The following is a 17,244-nucleotide window of genomic DNA, read 5'->3' on the forward strand; positions in this document are numbered from 1 at the left end:
CTACAACTAAGATTGAATACGGCATCTTGAACTGAGCTGCAGCAGAGTTCCCGGATGGCTGTTGGTTGGAGCGCATCCACTCAACCACAAGGTTGCCAGTTCGACTCCCGCAAGGGATGGTGGGCTGCGCCCCTTGTAACTAAGAACGGCAACTGGACCTGGAGCTGAGCTGCACCCTCCACAACTAAGATGGAAAGGACAACAACTTGACTTGGAAAAAGACCTGGAACTACACAGTTCCCCAATAAGGTTCTGTTCCCCTTCCCCCCACACAAAATAAAAGATAGCAAGTAGAAAGGGGGTAACTAGAAGATGGGGGAGGGGGAAGAGGGAGGAATGGGATTTATTGTTTGATGGGTATACAGTTTGGGAAGATAATTCAGCATCACTTAATTACACGTTTAAAAATGGTTAAAATGGTACATTTTATGTTATTTTTCACAATAAAAAGAGTCTTTTGATAATGACAGCCATGGTTAGGCACTTGGCAATGAGCTCATATCTATTTTGAAACCTGATCTGCTGCTTTCCAGCTGAGTGACTTTGGGGAAATTACTTAACCTCTGAAGAGCTTTAGTTTCCTCATTTGTAAAATGAGGGTATCACTACCTCATAGAGATGGCTGTCAAAATTAACATTTTTTTAAAAAGTGAAATGCTAAGTATAGGGCCTATTGCACTGTCAACTCAAGAATGATGGGTTATTTTAGCAGCTCTGAGATAAAGGTAGTAGGTTATCTTAAAAAAAAACATAAATGAAGAGCGGTGGAAAAGTTTTAAAATACATACACAGGTATCAGATAACAAGGGAACTTGAAAAAACAAGAGGCCAGCTTTTCAACAGTTCGTGAAAAACTCTCTTGAACATAGAAAATTCCGTTCATAAAAGTTCAGTATGAAGTGTGTAATACAGATGCTTAGAAAAGAAAATGCAATCTTAGGTCCCCACTGACTAGTCCAGTTCACCTGCTACTATGTTGATTCTAAGAACACTCTTTCAAACATATGGATAACCAAGAGTGCTTCCAGAAGAGGGTTCCCAAGAGATGAAGGATGGATTACATAGAATGGTGACACAAATAACCATTCAAGTTCCTCGATAATGGGACAGGTGACAAGTACTCAAGCACAGGTTGAAATAATCATGTTACAGATTTTATAGGATCAATTACTACACTGGAAAGAAGGGGTGCCAGGAATAGTGACTTTTAAGGTATCTCCCCCTTCTATGATTCTAAATTTAAATGTTTAAACTTGGGATCTTTGGAAAGACGATTCTACTCCATAAAAACAAATGCCAGGCATGTCCTGATTAAATACGAGTACATATAAATGCTGTCTTACAGTCATGGAATGCTGTTCTAGGGAAATCCCTCTGGATAACAAAAGTAATGACTTTGGAGCAAAAGCAGTTAGACAATTTCCAAAGTGTGTACTTCTAATTGGCAAATACATTTTAGGCAAAAAGGAAAAAAACACACTTAAAACCCATAGGCACAAATAAACCAACTTTAATAGATATTATTTTGTATTTAGATAGCGCCTTCTTCAAGAATCTTAGATGCTTTACAGACATTATATCTAATTAATCCCCACAACAACCCTGTGAGGTAGGTATTACTCCCATTTTACACGATAGGGAGACTGAAGCACAGAGAGGTTAAGTGACTTGCCCAAGGTCACACAGTTAAATTCACTGAAGAGCCAGGACCTGAGCGCCTTAGCCTCCCAGCTCCCAGTTAAATACCTCATGAGAGAATCTTTAATGAAAAGTATCTCTAAAGAAAGTATCAAGAGTAGTATGTTATGAAAATGAGGTCTTTCTACTGCCATCAAGGAAAGAAAAAACCCTATACTGATGGTTAGAGGCAACAAGACCCATATATTACACATGTCCTTTTTTCCCTTTTCTTGAAGTCGCACGGCTCCTGTCTTAAGAATTCTTCTAAAGGTAAAGTTTCTAAGACAGAAGTCATATGACTCAGAAGTGAGACTTAATTTAGAATATTTACTTTTAGTTATGATAATTTATAGAAATTTTTATTCCAATATACAAAATATGGGACAGCCATCCCAACAAACATGTACATAGATAGCAATCAGCCATCATTTACAACTTAAACCCGCCCCTCATTTCAACCCCAGCCATCCAACAGCCAGCTTCACAATGCTTTCTGCATGGGTCCCTCTTACTATGTCCGCATTCTCCCCCCAAGCCTAACCCGACGTGTTTTTAAAGTAGATTGTTTCTGATAAGCTTCCAAACATTGTACTTAGCTGCAGCTGCACTCAGTACATGTAAATTGAGAACCAGCACCCCCGAGTCCCTCCCCTGACCAACCATACTATTAAACATGGTGTAGATGTGAACAGTGTGTGACTACCATGGAACTCAATAAAAATGCTACAGCTTGCTCTACTATGAAATGTATCCTGGGCTTTTACTGTGGTTTTAAAATGCACAATGTAATAACAAACACAACATAGTATTCCAACGCTGTACCTTTATGCAAATGACTTCATCTATCTTTCTTATACATGCTGTGGCCTGACTCATGTAAAAACTGACTCAGCTTCACTTTTCTCTCCTCTGTACTGAAAGCTACAGAAATACAGCTTTAAATTCCAAGACAATTTGGTTTAAGCCCTCAAAATAAAAAATGTATCCAGGTCCACTGCTATGACCTTCCCACATTCTTGGTTGTGATTCTCTGTGCAATGTTGGTAGATCAGGCAGGCTATGTAATTTGTACAAAACAATTCCAACCAGGTTACCCTGATTTTAGAAACTATACCTTAAAAAGCAATTTGTCAAAATACATCATGATTTTCTCCCAGCACATCTGTTAAACACCCCAGTTAGCTAAATGACCCTGTTAAAGATATGGTCATGGAACGAATAGGTGAAGTCATTTCCTGAGCTAAAAGATACAAATAATAAATGTTAAGAATAGCAGCAGACAAAAACATTCTTTTTTGTTGTTTTCATCTTCAACAGTATTAGTAAAATAAGTTTAGAAAATTACAGCAATTAAAAAAAAGACTACTGCCTGAAAAGACTTTGATAAAGAATATCCACAGCCTGATTGCTATTATTCTGTATATTCAATTATTTTCTGCAAGTGACTTTCGGCCACTGTCAGAGAACTTACTGATACATGGAAAAGTGTCAACTGTGATAATTTACACACATTACATGACATACATTACTTCTTAAAACTCCCAACAGGAGTCTTAACAAACAAAGTTTAATTTCCAAACACTCTTCCAGCAAGATTTGTAAAGGTGGGGGAGGGAGGGAAAAGGACCTGCTTGTATATTCCTGGTCTACTTCATTAAAATTTGATCTTCAAAGGGCTTGTTAGTGAGCTACCCAGGCTGCTGGGGTTACGATGAACGATGACTTCTTTCCAAGGTAAAGAATGACACTTGAAAATAACATAATCGCTATGACATAAATTTTCCAAATATGGCCTCAACTTGAAATATTAGAGTATTTAAGAATTCTAAAGACTGGTATACCAGCACCACACCAGAATTTCTTTGATCATTCCAACAACCATAGGGAATTTTTAATAGTTTCTTATTTTACTGAAATTAAAGCTGAATGAAATAACTGATTTATGAGCTATAACAAAAGGACAAATATTTAGCCAGAGATATCAGTTCCTCCTGAAAAAGAATATTTACCTCCTCTCATAGCAATTTTTCTTAAGGTATCTTACTGATTTAAAATAGTTTAAAATTCACCTTAAAAATAGAAACAAACAAAAGGACTAGTTAAACTGACAAAAAGTGGTAAAAATATGCTCCAATTTACTGACAGAATCATGGGCACTTCATACAATACTTAGACTCGAAAAGTTTTAAGTAAAATAAATAAGGAAAAAAATTATAATTACAAAGCCAGTCTTTCCCCTCGGGGAAACAAAAAGCCACCTTTGACCAATTGTTCCCTACATATACATATACTGTATATTATTATAAGCTTCTTCAGAGAAGCAAAACATATTTGTCTTCCTGGCACTGGATTCTAGCATCTGTTAGTTTTTATTCATCAGGAAGGCAACTGCAAGTGTTGGGCCCAAAAGTATTTCTGGTTTATGCTTGAAAAGACCACCAAATATTCTTTCTATACATAATTCAACCCGGGCAAATTGACGCAGTGTGTTCACTGTCATCTCCTTAAATTATCAACACCACCCAGCACAGATTCCTCTTCTTTCTGCTGCACCCCCAGGAGTTCAAATCATTATTGGTGCCATTAATAAAGAGCAAATGCATGTCAATTACTGGAAGGCTGTTTTACAAGAGGAGCTGCTATCTCTGATTTCACTTCCTTGTTGTGTAGAACTGCACAGACAGCATGATACCTGAGCAAATAAATCAACTACCATGATAGGAAGAGCTTGTTAATCCACAGTCTTTGCTTTATTGTGTGCAAAGTGTGCTACTGCCCCCTGAGCTTCCTGCATTTCTCTTTTCTTGAAAAATCAGTGCTTGATCCTTTCCAAAATAACCAGAGAAGAAATGAGGCAGAAATCTCTTCATCACGGTTCCCCCTCAGTCCCGAGACTGATAGAAAAGGATGTAACCAGACTCAGAGTTCTTTGAGATATCTGATGTCAACCCGTAGAATTCTTCAATAGCTTGTGCATCTATTTTCTGTGAGGCAAAATGTAAACATTAGTACATATATGAGTTCCTTGAACTGCTTAAATCCAGTAAAATCTTCAACTTTTCTTAGAAACATGCCCTTCATTTTCTAATTTATAAAACAGCTCTGCACAACCAGAATGATTTAAATTAAAAAACTGATAATACCAAGTGCTGTTGAGAATATGGAGCTCTCATATGTAGCTGGGGGAATGTAAAAGGGTACAGACACATTGGGAAAACGTTTAGCATTATCTTCTAAAGCTGAGCATACAGCTACCCTTTGATCCAGCAATTCTATTCCTAGGTATCGGCTGAAATATATGAAACCACTAATTGGCAACTACTTGGGATCTACCGTGTTTCCCCAAAAATAAGACCGAGCCGGACAATCAGCTCTAATGCGTCTTTTGGAGCAAAAATTAATATAAGACCCGGTCTTATATTATGTAAGACTCGATCTTATATTATAGTAAAATAAGACTGGGTCTTATGTTAATTTTTGCTCCAAAAGACGCATTAGAGCTGATTGTCCGGCTAGGTCTCATTTTCAGGGAAATATAGTATGAAAATGGCAACTTCATATGGTCCAACCTAATATACACCCAAGAAAATGAGTGCGTATGTCCAGCAAGACTTGTACAAGGATTATCAAGACAGTTTTATTCATAATAGTCAACAAGAGACAAAGAGCCAAGTTTCTAACTTGATATATTCATGCAATGGAAAAATTACACCACAATAAAGACCTACGACTACTACAGGCCACAAGAGCGAATCTCACAGATACAATGATGAGTGAAAAAAGCAGACACAAAAGAAGTCATACTTGATGAGTCCATTTATACTCAAACATAGGCAGTATTAATCATAAGGATAAATACAAGTCAACAGAGTGGGATCCAGGGGATGGTGGGCAGAGGGGAGGAAAGCTGTGGGTTCTGACCAAGGAGAGGAATAAGGTGCTTGCCGGGGTGCTGAAAATGTACTGTATCTGGATCTGAGTGCCGGTGTGCGTGCATGCCTATGTGGGTGCGTGCCTGTGTGCGTGCGTGCCGATGTGTGCATGTGTGCCCATGTAAAGTTCGAGTGCCTGCTTAAGATTCATGTAATTTACTAAAGGTATGTTGTAGCTTGACAAATTACTTCTTCAATAATGAAATATTATTTAAAAACTAGTTGTCATCGAAGCTTTCTCTTGTTTTATTCTAAACATTGTAAACGTTAGTTGACAATTCAAGCACTGGGACTGGATGTTAGGGAGTATGAAGTGGGAATTAGATTCCAATCTGAAGACCTAGACATTTGTGTAATAGTCATCGCCTGTCATCTATGAATGAGAAGCTGGAAGGAAAAAGTGAAGAGTAAAACACACACAACTTTGAAGAAAAATAAGAAATGAAGAAACTACTTACTTCTACAATATCATCATCAAACAACAACCAAAAATCATGACTCTTAACTATTGCAATATAATGGCCTCGATTGGGACCACTGAAACAAAAAGAAAGAAAAGTTAATTTCATAAACTGTTTATTGGTATTACTCTTCTATGCCCTAAATTTCATGTGCTATAAAGTAGAAAAACCAAAACAGATAAAAATACTCCTTATTCTTTACCCCCCAAAATCAAGATACATTGATTTCAACTGGCATTCAATTTTAAAATCAAACAATTAGTACTCTACTTTGAGATACAACCAGTATTCTATTTATATAAAGGTAAGCTATTAAAATTCTTTATTGTCTTTGTAATAATTTTTAATTATTATTTTTTAAAATAATTTTCAAATTTGCTTCTATGAAAGATGTAAATAAAAATTTCTAGCATTTTTGGTAGGGGGCGGGATCACGTATTTTGCAATAAACGGACTTAAGCTCTGGATTCAACCCTCTGAGATCTACATTAGGTTGCACAGGAACACGCCGCATGCGCACTGATCACTAACCCGACTCTCACCACCAGGCCCCCTGGCCCCCGGTGGCCATTACCTTCCACAGTGAACCACAACAGCAACAAGGTCGTACATTCTATCAGGATTGGTTGCATCGCCTGAAGTGTTAAAGAGACGAAGTTCTAAAGGAAAGACTACCCGGTAAGAAAGTTTTGTGTATCGATGAAGTTGATCCATATATTTAAATCTCTTCAGATGTAGAGCTAGAATCATGGGCAGTTTTTTAACTTTCATCCTATTAAAATAAACATGAAAACAAAATTTCATAAAAGACATTCACCGAGTCTTTAAAAAAATGATCAAACTTTATGATTCAATTACCAAGCGGTTAATGGTCAGTTTTAATAGCCCAGCACTACCCACTTTTACATATTTCTTCCAATTATTTTTATACTGGCAAAGCCATATTCTGAATGTCTTAAGACTACCTCACCCCACCCATCATTACCAAACCACATAATTTGACTCAGCATTTGACACGGCTCCAAGACTAACGGAATGAATGGCATTGGTCTTGGTCAAGAAATCTTTAGTTTTGAAATATGACACGGCTAAATGTATGTGATGCCTATGACTGGTGGAGGAAAAACCAGTTCCTTAAAGCTGCCAGTTCCTTTGGATGTAAGTGGAGACGGAAATCATTGGTTCTATCAATCTATGTAATTAATAACAGATTGAGAACAGGAGACAATAAGAAGAGCATTGAAGACCATTCTTCTACTAATGGTGTTTGCCAGAGAAGAAATCACTCCATATGAAGAATAATAACTACATGTATCCTAGAAGGCGAACAAAATAATTGGGAAATTTAGGAGTTAAGTTTTTAATAGTGAAACACAGGCTACGCTTAACATTCTAAATAATGTTTATTATGCCCTTCCATGCTATTTCTCCCTGAGGTTACCTCTGCTCTCCTACTTCACATAACGACTGTCTACTCTGTTAAAGGCTCAGCTCAAATGTTACACCCACTGGTACAAATAACTGCTCTCTTCAATTCTCCATCAGCGCGCTACAGATTCCCCTTATAGAAGTACCGTTTATTACACTATAAAGTATTTAGATGATTATGGGTCTTTCTCTTCTTCTAGGATCTGAACTCTTGGCAGGTCGTAATCATTTTTTCCATTTTTTTATATTTCTCCTCTAGCTAGCAAAATGCTTGGCACACGATAGATACTTGACAAATGTTGCAGAACTGAACTCTGTGTGTGCAGTGAAGCAAAACACTTTTCATAATTAAAAAATGAAATTTATTATGCCATTGCCTCTAATGAAGTGAAGAAAATCATTTTATAGCATTATACTAAATCTGCATTTTACAGATCTTAAATGTGGTGGGAATATTCTGGAAATATTTACTATTCCACTAACCTGGCCTTTGAAAAACATTTGTGAAAATAAATATAAACAATCATTCCTGGAAAGCAATCTAGCAATATGAATTAAGAGCCTTTATGGCCTGTACCTCAAGTAATCTCATTTCTAGAAATTAAATATATCTCAAATACAAGACTTACGAGAAAAATTTCCTTCTCAAGTTATTTTATATCGTGAAACATTGGGAAAATCCCCAGTATTCAACAATAGGAAATGCTGAAATAAATTACAGTGCAAATATAACAGGATATTAAACAACTTCAAACAATGGTGATGGTGAAAGTTTCTAAATGGCATGGGAAAATACTTGTGGAAAGTAAAAAAGTAAAGATATAAAATTATATAACCAATAATCCAATTTTATATACACCAGATAGTTGATTAAACCCACGTAGTTTCCAAAACAAATTCTTTCAAAATAACAAAAACAAAGTATCCTTTGAAAATTTTCAGTGGAGTATATAGATCCAAAAGAATACTCTCAGCATTACACGAGTATTAGTGAACTAGATGGCCGTCAGTTCAAATTAGGAAGAGGAGATAGACGTGGCCTGGTGGTTAGGAAAAATGTGCTTTTAGAAATGAAGCAAGAGCAGAGGGGAAAAAAGTCCAAATGGAGAAAAAACATCTAAAGGCTAGCTTATAAAATATGTTCGATCAGACAACACATGAAGAATGAGTCCTACTGGCAGAGTTTAATCCCAGAGGAAATGTCAGCTACCACAAAGAAACCAAATGCTTGTGGGGGAAAACATGACAAAGTCAAACAAAAACATTGTGGAGCCGTATTTTAAAGATGATGATGAGACTACCTTACAAAATTTTCCTCATATTAAAACGGTTCAGGAAGAAGAAAATTGCTTGGACACCCATGTAAGGAGTAAGAAACTCATTGTGTAGATTTTACAGCAGCAGCAGCAGCAAAAAAAAAAAGTTGATTTCCTACTCAAAACACCAATTACATCAATATACCAAAGAATGTGTAGGATTCTGATTTTTCTTCCATTCACAATTGTGTGGAGAGGTAACATTAGGGAGCTCTTGAGCTCTGTCGTTTTTTAAAGTTGTCTTAAGATGTAATGTTTTTACAAAAAACAAATTATGTTGCAAAAAAAAAGAACAGAGAATATTTTTTCCTTATAAAGTTTGATCTAAACATTGATTTTATCTTCTGTAATCTAACTTATAAATCAATTTTCTATTAAAATTTTTAAATGGCATTTACCCCACTACACAGTGATCAAAATCTGGATGAATCTGTTATACATACATTTTCTTGCTTTTACATCTTTAAAACAATAAGGTGTGTTCATTTTGCACTCTAACTTAAGAAGTGTTTACCTTTCTTGATAATATCTATTGTAATTTAAAATTATTTTAAAAAGTAGGAGGATGGAAAAAGACAAACAGTAAGTCAGCTGGCTTTGGCTGATACTAATTTCAGACGCAACAGACTTCAAGATAAGGAATGTTACTAGCGATAAAGAGGGATAGTTAATCAAGAGGACATAATCTTAAAAGTATAATGCTCCAAATATCAAAGCTTCAAAATTTGACAGAATTAAATAAACAGATGAATGTATAATCAGAGTTGCAGTCTTCTCTCACTAACAAGAAATGAGTAAGCATAAGGAGGATATGAACAACCAAATTATGGATCTAAATGACATTTATGGAACACTCCATCTCAAACCACAGAATATACATTCTTTTCAGGTACAACTGGGACATTCACCAACGTACTAGACAATGGAAGAAGTTTCAATAAATTCCAAAAGACTGAAATCATAAAATATGCTGACAAAAAGCAAAATACCTAGAAAATTCCCAGAGTATGCAAACTAAGCAACAAACTTCTAAATATCCATGGGACAAAGAGAAAATTATAAGGGAAATTAGAATAGATTTTTGAAATGGATGACAATGCAAATACAACATGTCAAAATTTGTGAGAATACAGCCGAAGCAGCATTTAGAGGGAAATTTATAGCTTTAAATATTTACATTAGAAAAGAAAAAGGGTTTAAAACTGAAAATCTAAGTTTCCACCTAAAGGAGCTAGAAAAAATGGCGAATAAAACCCAAAGCAAGCGCAAATAGAAAAGAACAGAAATCAATGAAATAGAAAACAAAACAATAGAGATTCAAATAAGCAGTAAAATTCCAGCAAGGTTAACCACGGGGGAAAAAAAGAAAACAAAATGGCCAATATCAGAAATCACAGGCAGGCTATCACTATAGATTCTAGAGATACTGAGAGCATAAGAAAGTACCATGGAAGACTATTCAGCAATAAAAAGGAATGAACCACTGATACATGTAACCACTTGAGTAAATCTCAGGGAATTATGCTGAGTGAAGAAAGCCAATCTCAAAAGGTCACATACTGCCTGATTCTATTTATATAACATTCTCAAAATGACAAAATTACAGAGATGGAGGCGAGACTAGTGGGCCCAGGAGTTAGGAGTGGGGCCAGCGGGGATGGGGTGGGGGTGTGGTGTGCGACCACAGGTGAGATCAAGCACAGAGGAGACGGGGCAGTTCTGTATCTTGACTGCTGTGGTGATTACATGAATCCACACGTGATACAAGTGCACAGAACTGCACACACACGTAAACAAATGAGCACGTGTAAAGCTAGTCAAATCTCACTAAGGTCAATGCTGACTGTACTACAGTTATGCAACAGGTTCCCCTTACGGGATGCCGAATGGAGGTGGTGCGTGGGGCCTCTCCTTACTATCTCTGTGCTGTGCTTACAATTTCCTGTGAACCTATAATCATTTCAAAATACGAAGTTAAAAAAAAAAGATAAGGGAATAATATTATGGATAACATGATATTAGGTAACTTCAATGAAAAGGACACATTTCTTAAAAAAAAACACAATTTACTAAAACTGAAAATAAGAAATAATAGGAAATCTAAATGGTCCTGTGTTTGGAATCAAAGACTTTCCTCCTTCTTCAAAAGAAACAATAGGACCAATGAGCAGCACTGGTGAATTCTATCCAACATTTAAGGAAGAAATAAAACCTATCTTATACAAACTGTTCCATAAAAGAGGAGGAGGGAATGATGTCCAACTCATTTCTGAGGCCAGTATAAACCCAATGCCAAACCCTGACAAAGGTACTACAAGAAAATAGAATTACACAAATGTGAAGTATTTCACAGAAAGTCATCAACAAAACATTGCAAACTGAATCTAGCAACAAACACATAAACCCCACTTGGTGATGATATAATAGACTAACTGAATTGATGATTTTTTCCTTAAGTTCTTTCTAAAAATCAGTAACTGTAAAAATAAAATACACAGACTCCTTTATATTCCTAAATTAACAAAGTAATAATAAATATGTAAGGAGCATTTAAAAATTAACATAGCATATTTCTCCTCCAAAAGCGAAACATCCTCACCCCAGCCTAAATTGTCCAGAAATTTTAGATCTCTACAGAAAACGTGCTGATCAATAATGTAAATTCTAAAAACAAGCACATCCTCTTCCAACCTAATCAAAGTACTTTCACGTGAGACTGAGAATGAATAGACTACAGTATTACTTTCTTAGCAAAAAAGTTACTGCACATATTACTATCAGGTAGCAAACTCAAATAACGCCAGCAGCCACTGTAACAGGAGGTGGTGGGGCTGTGGTGATGAGAGAGCACGGCCTCCCTATTTGGGGTGCTGTTCCCCAGAAGCAGACTCTGTGACAAGAAGTCATATGCCCAGATTTGTCCAGGGGGAGCTCCTGGGTGGAGTGAGAGAAGCAGGGAGGGAAAGAAGCCAGGTAAGGGGTCCACCGAAGGCCAAAACCCAGGGGCCAGTGTCCCCCGACTCCCCCAGGGAACCCCTGGGCTGTGAATGTCATTGCAGACTGCTCTTGACCCCAGCAAGGGCAGCTGAGCTTTCAGACTCTTGTCCACCTGTCAGTCAGAGGTGAAAGAAATTCCCGGAAGTGTCCTTCTGCGGTAGTCAAGGGGAGCCCTCCAAAGAAGGGCCAGAAGTGAAAGCATTCCACAGGAGTGGGGGCAGGGGGAGGCTGAACTGTCTGCACCCGCGTCCTAACGGGAGCACCCACGACTCCGCTGCAGGACACCATGGAGTGCAGGCCTTCCTGCTGGTCGCTGGTTTTTTTCCCCCAAGAATAGCCAAAAATCATTTTTGAAACGAAAAACTCCCATTTGTATAAACTGTGTGAGCCAAGCAAAGAGGTCTATAGATTGAATTTGGTCCAGGGGCACTAGTTTGCAAACTGAAACTGAATACCCCAGCACAAGCCCATACGAACTTACTGAAGTCTGTGAGAAGTCTTGGCTACACAGAAAAGCTTAATAATTGTACAAACATAAAATTCCACACTCTCACATATTGTAACGTCAATAAGGACTGAGGCAAACCACACTGAGGGATGAGAAGGGAACAGAAAGCTATGACTAGACGTGAGGAGGACACTAGGAGACAGCGACGTATCACTGAGGACAGCTCCACAAGATGACAGAACCTGACTCTGGCACGTGTTACAAACGCAGGCCAGGCCAGTGGATGGGTGAGGCCAGGAATGCCCCAATCACGGATGGAACAGGGCACCGAGCGCCATCAGGAGACACTGCCAGGTATGCAGCATCCACCGGTCAAAAGACAGAAGGACCCAGATAACTGGAAACACAGGTGGATTCCGGAGGATTCTAATAGGTGTGTGTGTGTGTGGTGGGAGGTTGCTATGGTTTGAATGTTTGTACCTGCCCGCCCAATTCACATGTCGAAATCCAAATGCCCAGTGTGATGGTATTAGTGAGTGGGGCTTCTGGGAGGTGCTAGGTCATGAGGGTGGAGCCCTTAGGAAGGGGGTTCATATTAAAAGAAACACCAGAGCTTGCAAGCGCCCTTCCAGCACGTGAGGGCGCAGTGAGAAGGCTCTGGCTAAGAGCCAGGAAGAGGGTCCTCATCAGAACACGACCATGCAGGAGCCTTGGCCTTGGACTTCCCAGCTCCCGAACTGTGAGAAACTTGTCTGTTGTTTATGACCCACCAGTCTTGGGTGGTTTGTTATAGGAGCCGGAGTGGACTGAGATGGGGGTGTGAGCCAGGGTGGTTGGCACGTTGGCCACGGTAAGGCAAATGCTTACTGCTGCAAAGATCCTGACGTGATATGTACCATACAGGTAACCATGACCAGCAGCGGGGTACAGAGGAATAAGATATGGACCCAATTATGAAAATGGATCAAAAGGGAAGGACTTGATCTCAGGAAGACAAAGGATCTCAACTGCGAGATCGAGGGCAGACAGATGGACATGTGGCCATGACAGCTCGACACTGAGTAGCCTGGGCACCACAGGAGTCTCCTTCAAGCCTCATAAGGACAGGTCTAGGCCTAGAAGTGGGCCAAGCCGAATATGGAACAAAGGGAGAGTACAGCAAATAGAGAGGAAGGATGTGTAGGCGAGGAGCCAGTCAGGCTGGCGTGGCTCCCAGTCCATGGTCACTCATCATCGGATCCCACTCTAAGTGAGAAAGGAGTGACAGAAATATTGCTCCTTAAAATCTCGGCACCATTCCCCCCTGAAGGCCCAGAGGACAGGGGAACACCGCCTAAAAGAAAGCTACCAAGTCCTTTCTCATTCCAGTTCCCCAGGGACCTCCCTCCACTTCACCCATTTGCTCTGTCCTCCCGCTGCATACAAGTCTATGGCTGGTATTTTGCCTGGACTGTGCTATACACAGTTTAGTAGCTATGCTGTATTAAAGAAGTCTCTGTGCAAATACTGGGAAAAGCTAGATAAAAGATCAATTTCTTCTATTCCGTAGCTCCTCTCAGAGTCTACAATATGAAGCATGAATAAGTAACTATGAATGAGGAAATATTATTATACAGCAAACCCATTTGATCACAGACTCCTTATCTTATGGCATATTAATAACATTTCCAGAAATCGTTCATCAGTTTTCCAGACTGAAACTTTTTAAAGACGCTGTCTTATAGTAATTCAAACAGATATATCATGAATGAAAGTCAAACTTCACATGTGGTTTTTTTATTATTGTGGTAAAAAACCCGTAACAAACGCGACCACCTTACTCCTTGTAAGCGTGCAGTAGTGTCAGCTCCATGCACGCTGCAAAACACATCTCCACACCTTTTTCTTCTTGCAAACTAAGTGAACAATTCCCCTTTTCCTCTCCCCCAGACCCTGGCAACCACCATTTCACTTCCTGTTTCTAAGAACTTGACTACTTTAGATTCCTCATAAAACTGAAATAATACAGAATTTGTCTTTTTGTGACTTGGCTTATTTCATTTAGCATAATGCACTCGAGGTCCATCCTTTGCCTATTTTTGCTTTGTTGCTTATGCTTTTGGTATCATATTCAAGAAATCACTGTCAAATTCAATGTCACGAAGCTTTTCCCATTTTTTAAAATTTTTTTTCCCTCTAGGAGTTTTATACTTTCTTATGTTTAGGTCTGTAACTCATTTTGACTTAACTTTTGTATATAGTATTAGATAAGGGTCCAGGTTCATTCTTTGCATGTGGATATCCAGTTTTCCCAGCACGATTTGCTGAAGAGACTATCCATTCCCTACTGTGTTGCTTTGGCACATTTGTTGAAGATCATCTGACCAGATAAGTGAGGATGTATTTCGAGGCTCTTCGATTCCATTGGTCTGTATGTCTTGATGTTAGTACCACACTGCTTTGATTACTGTAGCTTTGTAACATGTTTTGAAGTCAGGAGGTATGAGGCCTCCAGCCTTTTTTCTTCCTTACAATTGTTTGGCTATTCTGTGTCCTTTAAGATTCCTCACACGAATTCTGAGGGTTTTTTTTCTGTCTCTTAGAAAAACGCCATTGCGATTTTGATAGGGATGGCACTGAATCTGTTAGATTTGCTTTGGGCAGTATGGCCATTTTAATAATATTACGTCTTTAATATGATTCAGTCTCCCAATCCATGAATACAGGATACCTTTCTGTTTATTTGTATGTATCTTCTTTAATTTCTTGCAACAATATTTTACAGTTCTTAGTGTACAAGGCTTTCGCCTCTGTTTAAATTTATTCCTAAGTATTTTATTCTTTTTGATGCTTTTGTAAATGGGGTTATTTTCTTGATTTCTTTTCAGATTGTTCACTGCTAATGTACAGAACTGCAACTGATTTTTGTGTGTAGATTTTGTATCCTGCATCTTTGTTGAATTTGTTTATTAGTTCTAATGGGGTTTTTTTTGTTTGTTTGTTTAATCTTAGTGTTTAAGACCATGCCATCTATAAACAGAGATAATTTTACTTCTTTTCTGATTTGGAAGCCTTTAATTTCTTTTTCTAGCCTAACTGCTCTGGCTAGGACTTCCAATACTATGCTGAATAAAGATGGCAAGAGTAGATACCCCTATTTTGTTATTGATCTTGGAGGAAAAGCTTTCAGTTTTTCATTGCTGAGTATGATGTTGGTTGTAGGCTTTTCACATATGGCCTTCACGATGTAGAGGTATTCCTTCTACTCCGAGCTTATAGAGTGTTTTTGTCATGAAACGGTGTTGAATTTTGTCAAATGCTTTTTCTGCATCCACTAAGATGATTATACGGTTTTGATCCTTCACCCAGATTGAAACCTTAAGTCAAACTGACTTTTATTTCTTTAATAAGAACTATGATCCGTATATCCAACACAAATCCTATTCCGAGACCAGAAACTACAGACTTTTAGCGATGACAGGGACCTTAGAAGTTGACTAGTCCAAGTGAGACCCCAACATATTACATGGCCCAGTATCACACTGCAAGTTAACAAGAGGGTTGATGCTACATCCTAGTGGAAAATATGTAATTTCTGTATTGGTGTCTTTCCATGACCTTACATAGTTTACCCTACAATAATACTGCAAAGTCTGAAAATATGTGGGTGGGGGGTGTGCATACATACAAAACATGTTCATCAAAGCACCATAACAGTGAAAAAATGGGAACAATCTGAATTGTTGCATTTAGAGAATTGGTAGATTTAGATTGGTATGTCCATACAAAAACAAAAAACAAAAAACAAAACACTATGTAGCACCTCTTGAGACTGACGTAAAAGTGTATTTTCATTGACATGGTTGTAATTCAGTAAGTGGAAAAAGTTACACAACTGTATATAAAGTTTGGTTCCATTTCAAGAATTATGTGTGTACATACACATGTACTTAAAACATCTAGGATTTATATAAAAATGTTAACAGTGCTTTCTTAAGTGATTTATACTTAACATGTATTTTCTAATTTCTGTACAGAGAACATACATTCCTCATGTAATTTAATAAAAGGTCTAATATTAAATAATATATAAAATCTCATGTATATCTTCAAAACAAACAGCTTGACTTTGCAGACAATTCCTAATTACTCATGTATGGTCACCTGTCATCCTCTGTGACCAGCTTATGCTCACAGATGGGCCTTCCTCCATCTAACCAATAAAGTTTCTGTTACATTCCTCTTGCCTACATTTAGTTCTTGACTCTATCTTCCTTACCCAACAGCGTGAGGCACTTTCTACAACATTTTCAGGATTAATCTAGTACATTGGCCCCCATGCCTCTAATCAAACTTATTAGAGGTGCTCCAATCATATGTACTAATGGAAGGGAATCCGGAGTAACCTGTTTTGATTACCTTGTCCATTACCAAAATACCTCCCTTCCCAGTAGATGTGTATGTGGCCAAAACAAAAACAAAAAAACATAATCATTTAAAAATCGAAGTTCTTTCCCTTCCCTTCATGCACATTTCAGTTCAACCATGGGGTCATGCAAAGTAGACACCTGTGTAGGCAGGCGAGAGGGGACGCCCAAGCAGAGTAAGCAACACGTCTGTCTGAGAGAATTGTGTGTGTGTGTACATGAGGCTAAGACTGCTCACCTACCAGGGCACTGACCAAGTAAGTAAATACATCAGGATAATGGGAGCCAACTTTTATTGTCAGAGAAGGGAACCACAAACATTAAAAAGGAGAAAGCTAGGATGAACCCTATGGCGCTGGCTGATATGCGAGATAATCATTGTGAATTCATGGTTTTTCAATATAGACAGACAGACAATAGATAAGTACAGTGCAGGTGTGTATGTGTGTTTGTGCAAACGTAAGTATAAACGTACGCACAGCCACACCCGTTCTCTAACTCTGTTCACTAAGGGGACTCATGAACAGTGACAGCCTCACAGCAACGAGCATACCTGTCCAAGGTCCTGGTTTCTCA

General features: G+C 38.2%; 1 protein-coding gene across 4 annotated transcripts in view; it reads right to left on the reverse strand.

The window, feature by feature from the left end:
* USP12 (ubiquitin specific peptidase 12) overlaps window positions 1-17,244 on the reverse strand; it is a 140,344-nt gene that overhangs the window by 58,700 nt on the left and 64,400 nt on the right. For 2 of the 4 annotated variants that reach the window (XM_033104435.1, XM_033104438.1), the window contains 3 exons: window positions 6,648-6,845; window positions 6,071-6,149; window positions 1,903-4,664 (listed from right to left, as the gene is read on the reverse strand). The exons of the other annotated variants lie outside the window; for them this stretch is intronic. In XM_033104435.1, the coding sequence (XP_032960326.1) occupies window positions 4,563-4,664; window positions 6,071-6,149; window positions 6,648-6,845 (379 nt within the window). In that variant the 3' untranslated portion in view covers window positions 1,903-4,562. Of the gene's footprint in view, window positions 1-1,902; window positions 4,665-6,070; window positions 6,150-6,647; window positions 6,846-17,244 lie in introns of those variants that run through there. 4 annotated transcript variants of the gene reach the window in all.

Source organism: Rhinolophus ferrumequinum, chromosome 4, assembly GCF_004115265.2.
Source record: "Rhinolophus ferrumequinum isolate MPI-CBG mRhiFer1 chromosome 4, mRhiFer1_v1.p, whole genome shotgun sequence".
Classification (NCBI taxonomy): domain Eukaryota; kingdom Metazoa; phylum Chordata; class Mammalia; order Chiroptera; family Rhinolophidae; genus Rhinolophus; species Rhinolophus ferrumequinum.